The sequence below is a fragment of the Triticum dicoccoides genome, chromosome 5B (genome assembly GCF_002162155.2).
Source record: "Triticum dicoccoides isolate Atlit2015 ecotype Zavitan chromosome 5B, WEW_v2.0, whole genome shotgun sequence".
Taxonomy (NCBI): domain Eukaryota; kingdom Viridiplantae; phylum Streptophyta; class Magnoliopsida; order Poales; family Poaceae; genus Triticum; species Triticum dicoccoides.
In genome coordinates this window covers 60112309-60121745 of record NC_041389.1, presented here as the reverse complement: position 1 = coordinate 60121745, position 9437 = coordinate 60112309, and the positions used below count along the sequence as shown (strand labels likewise).

Genomic DNA, 9437 nt, shown 5'->3' with positions numbered 1-9437 from the left:
GTTGGATTAAAGGTAGAAGAAGAGGAGACGGCATCTAGATCAAGGCTCCGACATTCGTTCCTTTAGAGCAGGGATAACTTGTGCTTCAATCCTTGCTTGTCACGTCTTGATGATCTTTTTAGCTTCCTCTTTTCTTTGATTCTAAGATCCAACGGCTCACATTATGCCATGAATACCACCTTCGGACTGGTATACAAGGCGTTATCCTGTTTTTGGGGTAATTCTGTCCAACGCACCCACCTTGGCCTCTGAAAAATTCCGGCGACACATAGTGACGATGGAGTAAGAAAATCAGGGCCGGCCCTGAGGGGGGGCAGGGGGGGCGGCCGCCCCGGGCCCCCCAAGTCCAGGGGCCCCGCGCCAGTTATTCTGTATGCTACGTAGGTAGCCCATGTATCCTCACCTAAAAAAGGTATGTAACCCAGCCACGCAAACGCAGCTAACCCACACAGGCAATCAGCGGTTTCTTTCTTTCCTTAATCAGCAGTTTCTTTCTTTGAATCGTGCGTCTCTGGATCTTCCCTGCGACCTGTAGTTCAGGCCCCGATCGCGAGTTGCCGTCGGGCAGGCGCTGAACGATCTAACTCCATGGCCCTCATTGCGGCAATACGCCGATGAACTCTGCCAGTCTGTCCATAGGCTCTGAACACACACGCGCATCATACCGTCCCGCCAGATTCAAGTCCACACGGCGCCATTGCCGCGCAGCACTCGACAAGCGTTCGCCTACATGGCGACACCGATCTGTATGATTCAAGGTATGCCATACAATCAATCCCTATTTAATATATGTATATTGCTAATTTACGTAGTTTACATGATGCATAGCATGCATCGTTCAACCTTCGATGCATCTTTTTTCCTAACACTGTGTGTTATATATTACAGTCGTTTACAATGTATGTTATCTAGTACCCCCTCCGTAAATAAATATAAGACGTTTTACATATTTCAATATAGATTACGCACGAATTGAAATGAGTGAACAAATACATTAAAATGTGTCTATATACTTCCTAATAAGAAAAGAGTTAGAACATCTTATATTTGTTTATGGAGGGAGTAGATAGGAAAAAAGGAAAATAAAATGATGAGTTGGGGATACTTGTTGTGGAGGAAAAGAAACCAACTAAGGAAATTTATGAATTTGAACCAGAGGAAAATATTGGCATCAACATCAGCGATAAAAATGTAAGAGGCCCTAAGAACATAGTTAATTCGTTAATGACAACGACGTTATTGGTAGCATCTCGTACACACATTGATACTGATTTGTCATGATGTTTGTACTAAGGGCCCCAAAGTTGTAGACTCGCCCTGGGCCCCTGAAATCTCAGGAACGGCCCTGAAGAAAATACAAGTTATATTCCCCCAGAAATATACCACTGGATTTGCATTCGAAAGATGTTTCCGGCAGACTGCTTTTACTGTTATGTATGCAGCACATAACTAGAGCTCTAGTCCGATGTAGTTGGCGACCAAATTCTACTAAAGTTGTACTAAAGCAACGTCAATTAATATGAATCGGAGGGAGTATAAGAACACCCAAAGATGCAAAGTGAAAGTTCATAATTGATGGGCTCCTGATTTTCTTTGAAAAGAACGCGTTAATGTCAAAATTTTCAGTTTTCCAAAGAAAGGAACTGACAGTATTTTGATAAACATGTTCAGCATATGATTTACCTGGAGATGGATCCATATGGTGGGCAAGAGAACATTATCAGCAGGGACAAATAATTAAGCACACCAGTCACTTGTGGACGGCGGAATAATTTGGAGGCTACAAAAGCAGCCTCTCCCTCCAGACCACATCATCACAGCCCAACACGCCAAAAAGAACAATTGGCCACACATACCACCCCCTAAAAACAAATGCCAGGTACACCTTTTTGTATGCAAACTACTAGAAGACCTGTGTCCACCATAGCGTAGAGAAGCTTCCTTGGACCATCAATGGCAGCTCAGCAACAAAATACCATCCCATCTCACTCACATGCACAGGGATCATGATTGACTTGTACTATGTTATTGCCCACTACGACGCTTGAGCCGCAAGTGATAAGCGCCCCAGAGGGAATTATGTAAAGGGTTTGCTCGCTTCTCGCTTAAGCCTGCCCAGAATATGAACATCAATACCGCCTTTTTCTTTTCAAACTGATAGGGGTCTGAAAAGCAGATGAAGAGAAAGAGCAGAGTTAGATATATATCACGACGGAATATACAAGGAAAAGCACAGGAATGTACACAAATTCACGTGACGAGTTCTACAACTTTGGGACACACGAGAAACATTATCTTTTTGCTTGAACCCATGATCAGTTCACACGTAGTCAGCTTAGATGCAGCTTTGTGTGAACTTTGTTAACAATATCACTAACACCACTGTTGTGTTCCCCACATGAACTTTATAGTGGTGCTATCATGACTGCAAAAAAAAAAAAAAAAACTGGTTGCAATGCATATCAAAGCTCTACTGGATATGTTATTCGATCAGGAACCGGGTAAGCAGGGCTGGGAAGTTCAGACACCAAAATTCAGCAAACTAACGAGCGAGAACAAACTCACGTGAGATGAGATTCCTACAATTAAACATTAACAGATATAATTGCCATCCATCAGGAGGTTCTCTCTTAAAAGTTTTTTATCTATGTGCAAGAGAAATTACATATGCACATCCTTACATTAAACTGCAAAACACCTCTTTGTTACACTAAGAGGACAGACGATGACAAGACAGCAATTATATCTTTCACAAAAGAGAGGTATCATTTAAAGCAGTGTTGTATCACTTGAATGACTAGGATATCAAGAAGCCATCATCTGAAGAAAAAGAAAAGGCACCTTAAAAGTTATATGACACCTTAGCAGTTAGCATATAATATGTCCCAAGCTGAGCGTCACTTGTCAAGTTTTCCACAATCTAGCATATACTACCTCCGTCCCAAAGTAAATGTCTCAACCTTAGTATAACTTTGTACTAGAGTTAGTACAAAATTGAGACACTTATTTTGGGACGAAAGGAGTAGTAACTAAGGACTACCATAGAATAAGCACATATTTCACTAACTAAAGATCCACAAACTGCAGGGATGCCAGAGACAGAAGATGATGGTTGAAACAACCAAGTGCTGCTGCTGCACTGCAAACAAGTCAGAAATTGGGCAATTCTTACCCAAAATCACTAAGGAACAGAAGTGATCTCCAAGAATATTTCATCAGCATCCATTTTTTTTCATCTGCGGTACCCTCTTACAAAACGTTTGATGTCTGCAAAGTCTAAAACTGCCTCCACATCGCAAAAAGATGAGCTCCACTTTGTACTAATGAAGTCGACAAGAAACTCTGACTGCTTGTTGCCATTTGTCTGCCACACAGACACAAAGAGATTTTTGCATGTTACATCAGTGAAAATACTAATATTCCTTCAGGACTTGCAAAGCAACAAATCCAAAAAAAACGAAAGCATGATGTGCATCTGAGGGAATACCAATCAAGGCACTGTAGAGTAGTACATATAAAAGCAACACAGCTTGTTTCATGTCATGTGATACTCCCTCAGTTAATATGAGATGTTTTGGATATATCAATATGTATTACATAGAGACTGAAATGAGTGACCAAACACACTAAAATGCGTCTATATACATCCGAATCAGAAAAGAATTAGAACATCTTATAGTAGTGACGGGAGGGAGTATCTCTTTATGATCTTGTAAGCAAGTGCACAACCACTCACTTACAAAATAATTATCTGAAAGTCATAAAAACAAAATTGCTCCTACAGCTAAACATGAAACATATTGGTAACAATTTAAGCCCATATTGGACTGAATTATTCGTTTGAAGTTATCTAGCAATTTACAGTGTCATGTACAATGGTGATGGTAGTTAACAAAAACACGCAAATCTAAGATACATGACATCTGAAGATGATTTACCTCAAAAACAAAGAAACCTCCAGGCATCAGTGCCGAAGATAATCCTTCACATAGATGAAGCAAATGATCAAGGCCATCTTTTCCTCCATCAAGTGCCAATTTTGGTTCATGCCAACCAACTTCAGGTTGCAGGCCAGGTAGATCATCAGTTGGTATGTATGGAGGGTTACTAATGACACCCATCAGTTTTCCTTTGACATCTTCTAGAGGTTCGAACCATGAGCCGCGCCTTATCTCAACTTTATCCTATTTTCAGTACACGACATTAACAATGAGAATTCATGTACTTCTACAAAGCAATACAAATTTAACTGTGCAGAACAATTAAAACCCGGAAGCAGCAGCCAATAATTTTGCTTCTTGGGAGTAGCTGCAGTAGCAAGTAGCTCTTATAAAAAGGTGTAATAGACTGAAAGTATAGTTACTAATAAAATGCGTTCTAACTTGAATATTTCCCTGAACATAAATCTCGGTTGCAACTTAGGTGGCCTTTGTTTTGGGCCCCAGCTACTGATTCTCAGATTCTAGGTCTTCCAAAATCAGAATCTCAAACAAACACGTCAGATTCTTACCTAGCTTCCTAGGATCGATTCTGGAAAATTAACTATCAGGCAAGCCAAGCCGGAAGCAGCGAATTCGGTGATTCTGCACCTTCCCGCAAAGAAAAATGGTATTTTCAGTCCTTGCACCTGTTTCCTGTCAATATTACAATGAAACTGCCACCACAACCCTAAGCTATGCCCCCAGCCACCGCCACTCTCACCCGACCCGCCGTCTTTGCTCACCGCGTCCTCCACCCGTGACTCCTCTCTCCTCTCATCTCTCCCGTCTGATCCAAGGGCCTCCCATAGGGCCTCGCCAGCCGTCTCCTCCTGTCGCTCGCGGTCGACACCTTGCTGCCCAGCATGCCAAACTCCTTGCCACCGTGATCCGAGACCTCCGTGAGCGGCGGCAGCTTCCCATCCTGATTCCCATCAGCAGCCATGGCCTCGTCGTAGTAGTCAATCAGGACCTGCTGGTAGCATAGAAGTCCTCAGACTGGCTGGCGCCGTGGATGCTGAACAGCGGCTCATTGGGTGCGACGCTCCACTCCACCTGCGAGGACCCCGTCCTGGGCTGGAAGACAGACGCCGGGATCCTGTCCGGGTTGAAGACCTTGACCGCTGGAGCCATGGCAGCCAGCTTAGCCATCGTTTGGGCCTCCGGCGCCGGCGACACCGTGCCTCCATCAGACGAGGACACTTCGTCGTCCTCCCACAGGGCCTCCAATCGTCTCCTCCTGCACCGCCGTTGGCGGTGGTCAGCTTTGTCCTTGCCACGCCCTTCCATGGTCTGGTCCGGCCTCACCAACCCCACCACCCCGAGATTCCTCCTGCGGCGCCGCCTGCACCAAAATCTCCACTTTCTCCCCAAGCTGAGTAGTTGCTCAGATCATGTGTGTTTTCTGTCTGTGTGTGTGCGCGTGCGCGCGTGTGTATGTATTGGAAGATTTGTGAATTGTTCAATGAATGTGATTACTTCTGCAAGCTTCATGATTGACCAGTGCATTCAGGGGCGTTGCAGACATTTCAAGCTGATTAGTCAGAAAATCTAAAACACCCGGGAGTAGCCAATTTTCTTTTCTAAGCTGATTAGTCAGAAATAAATTGATAGCCAAACTCGCCGAGCTAATCGAACCCAAGAGGAAGGCCTTCTCGTTTCAGCTTGAAGAGGATGTGACCAGCTAAGGTTGGCGAAGATGGTCTGTCTAAAAGTAATCTAGAGAAGCTCTTAAAGGGGAATTACAATTCGTACCGGTGCCTCGGGCAAGAGGTGTTGACACTGGCGGCAAAACATCATGTCATGTTTAAGCTTCCGTTCTTGAAGCTTGTTAATGAAATGCCGAAGCCCTCCACACTAAAATCTAGAAGCAGCCCAAAACGAAGGCACTGATGCGACACGGTAATATTAAGAAGGGGTTGACAAATACGTTGATCAGCTTGCTTAACTGAAGTCATGAACTCATGATAGGTTGCTAAACTGATCTTTTGTTATGAGCCTCCACTTGGTTAAAATTAAGTAATCGGCTTGATTATATATACAATGGTCATGTAGAATAAGCCTCTGTCTAACTATTTGTTTCGAATTTTGGTTGGTCATATATCAGTTCATACTTGCTGTATAATAAATAAATCCAATAGATATGCTTAAGCACATGACACAACAATTGCGGCGTCCATTGGTGCAAAATAGAAATGCTGGTAGCATAATAATAATTATCTGCATTTCACCCTACACAGCCAATTTATGTCAGCAGATATTTTGGTTGGTCATATATCAGATCGTACTTGTCATGGAACAAACAAATGCAATTGATATGGTTAAGTACAAGGCACTATAATTGTTGCATTCATTGGTGGCAAAATAGAATTGCCGCTACATAGTAAATGATTATCCGCATTTCACCCTATACTACCAGTTTGACAGCACTGTCTTGGACTACATTGTAACAGATTCAGTTAGCTCACTACACCGATGGATGATAACCAGGGGAACAGCATGCATTATCTAGCTGGGTATAAGTGGCAGCATTTTAGTTTGATCAGAGTGGCTGTAAAACAGCTTAAATTTCCCAATCCTAGACACAACCGAGATCGCCTCACCTGCACCCCGTACCTCTGGACGTTGAGCCGCGCGACCTCAACAGCGACCTTGCTGACGTCGGTGGCGAACACCCTCCCCCCGGGTCCCAGCATCCTGGCCACGGCCACGGCGATGGCGCCGCTGCCGGTCCCGAGGTCCGCCCACCACCCGTCCTGGAACCCCTCGACCGCCGCGACCATGTCCACGACGGCCTCCGTCTCGGGCCGCGGGATGAGCACGCCGTCCCGGACCGCGACCACCAGGTCCTTCCAGTGCTCGTTCCCGACCACGTACTGGAACGGGCGCCTGTCCCGGACGTGGCGGAGCCACAGAGCCTCGAGCTCATCGAGGGGCGCGCGGAGGAGGTGGGGCGCCGACGGGTCGGCGCTGGACGGGGCGGGGGCGGAGGCGTCGGCGAGGAGCCAGCGGAGGTGGCGGTGGAGGTGCGGAGCCGAGGGCGGGACGAGCGCGGCGGCCCGGCGGCGGAAGGCGGCGAGTGAGGCCTCCGGGACGGGGTGGGTCGGAGGGCGGAGGAAGAGCGGCGTGGGGTCTGCGTCCTCCGGGAGGTCGGGAGTGGTGGTACGCGGGGTGGGCGGCGTCAGCGCGGAGGCGGAGGCGGAGGAGTGGAGGGGTCTGAGGAGGAGGAGGAGGCGGCGGGGTTTGGGCTTGGGGAGGAGGAAGGCGGAGAGGATGGGTCGGGCGGACAGCGAGAGCATGGCTTCTTGAGAGAGAGGGGAAAGGAGGAGAAAAATGGCGGCTGAGGGAGTAAAAATGGACAGATTTGACCCTACAGGTTAGGGCATATACATACAAGACCCTTAAATCGGACGTCTGCGAACAGGTGGAAAAGACTTGCAGGAGCCGCCATCCAACCATATCCTTACAATCATACCCTCATACATTTCAAATAGGATGTTAACAAACATGACGGACTTCATCAAACACGACGGAATTAAAAAAATAGGGCATAATTTTCATAAAACAGACATATTTCGTCTATAACTAAACCAAGCCCGCAAGACACAAAGTAGTAATTTTAGAAAAATAGCACAGTTTAACCATGCAAATATCTATAGCACAAAAATAGTTCAAATTCAACGAGATATCGAGATGTTCAACAAGTTTTCCGAAAACATCCATTGCAAATTCAATGATGCTAGAGCCAGACTCGGCACATGTCGTCCCACACAAATTGCCCCTTAAACTTCATCCAACAAATGTATGTGCATGAATGGCCTGCCCTCAGTCATGTAGTACACCAAGGAAGCGCGTGCAGGCTATACAACATCTAGAGCAACACTGAGTGAATAAATGAATTAACCAACATGTAGAATAACAACAAGCAACACTTACGATATCTATATGATTGACGAGCCCAATGGCCAACTTGTATCCACTTGGTCAATCGCACCACAAAACTTCATGATGGAGATGCAGATGGCGTACCACCAATGCATTAGTGGCTTCACATTACATGCATGGATGACCATGTTGTAGAGTGCAAAGTTCTTTGCTCATGAAATGAAGCATGCAAGCTTTGCCAAAAGGTCGGGCTCTTGTCCATGCCTACAAAGTCCGTAGAAATGGCCAACAACGCATCACACAACAAATTATCCTCGATCACCAGCACCCCGCCATGGTGCTTCTCACAACAATAATTAAAAAAAAACTCAACGAATTTGATCGAACATCCGTCGGGCACGGTGTCCGCCATGGACGATGTTAGTAGGGGTGCGGAGGTACCTGGATGCGAAGGGATTCTTGGCTGGACAGCGGCATAATCCAAGATGGACATGCATGTGGGTGGGTTTTGCGGACGGTCGAAGATGCCTAGGCGGCGACTAGAGAGGTACATCGATGACGTCAGACGATGAATGTGCAGATGAAAGAAAGAGGGGAGCAGGGGCGGAGTGGAAAAAAGGGGACTGGGAGGGGGGTTTGGGTGGACCCGGGGTGTGAGAGTCCTGCGTGGCTGGTGTCCGGACTCTTGCACCCCCCCCCCCCCGAGTTTTCCTCCAGTCTGCGAGAAAACGAACGTCGGGACCGGCCCGCATACGGATGGGGTATTGCATCAGATGGCAAAATACATCTGGATAGATCGATCCAAACGAATGCTGGTGGTTTAAGGGTCAACGTTGGAGATGCCCTTAGTTGTATCTAATTCCCATTGGTATCACTGCTGGAATCAGGGATTTTGCCGTCTGCCAGTTCTTTGCCGTTTGCTTGCAGACGACAAAGAAGGTCTTTGCCATCAGCTACCAAACAACAGACGACAAAGAAGGTCTTTGCCATCTGTCATTTGTTTGCCGTCTGCTGGCAGATGGCAAATAATCTTTGCCATCTGCCAGTGGACGGCAAAGAGGTGCTGGTGAGTCCACTGGATGCCAGTACACTGCAATGGTCCACCCTCCCTCTTTGTCAGACGACAAAGATTCTTGGCCATCTACCAGCAGACGGCAAAGAGGGGTGGGGGTTCCTTTTCGGCCGGATTAACCATGGTTTTACCCCACCAGGTTAACATCAACGCCCACCCTACCTCACGGTCCACCTCCCATCCCCCATTCCCGCCCATCACTCCCTCCCGAACCTTCTAGAAGCCCCCGAGGCCAGAACCCTACCCACGCATGGCGGCCTCGCTCCTCTCGCGCGCCGCCTTGGCCGCCTTCGCCCTCTGCGGCGGCGCCCGGCTCCTCCCCAAGGAAACCCTCCTTCCTCCTCCCCTCCTCCTCCTGCTCCTCCTCATCCTCCTCGCCACCGCCGCAGGCACGCTCCCCGCGGTCGTAACCCTGCCGCTGCAACCACCGCCTCGATCCGCCAGACCTGATAGTGTTCGCCTCTTGGAAACTTGCAGGGCAGGGTCGGATGGGCGCGCGGCGG

General features: G+C 47.3%; 1 protein-coding gene across 1 annotated transcript; it reads right to left on the bottom strand.

Moving 5' to 3' along the window:
* Positions 1 to 1700: 1700 nt before the first annotated feature.
* On the bottom strand, positions 1701 to 7313 carry LOC119307361 (release factor glutamine methyltransferase-like). Its single transcript, XM_037583439.1, has 4 exons — positions 6581 to 7313; positions 3939 to 4184; positions 3173 to 3364; positions 1701 to 2165 (listed from the first exon to the last, which is right to left on the bottom strand). The coding sequence occupies exons 1-3, from the start codon at positions 7274 to 7276 to the stop codon at positions 3233 to 3235; spliced, it is 1074 nt and encodes a 357-aa protein (XP_037439336.1). The 5' UTR covers positions 7277 to 7313; the 3' UTR covers positions 1701 to 2165; positions 3173 to 3232.
* Positions 7314 to 9437: the final 2124 nt, after the last annotated feature.

Coding starts and splice junctions, on each gene's coding strand:
- LOC119307361 (XM_037583439.1), bottom strand. CDS start 7,276: ATGCTCTCGCTGTCCGCCCGACCCATCCTCTCCGCCTTCCTCCTCCCC. Junction 4,185..6,580: donor TCCAGAGGTACGGGGTGCAG/GTGAGGCGATCT, acceptor TACTGAAAATAG/GATAAAGTTGAGATAAGGCG. Junction 3,365..3,938: donor GAGGTTTCTTTGTTTTTGAG/GTAAATCATCTT, acceptor TCTGTGTGGCAG/ACAAATGGCAACAAGCAGTC.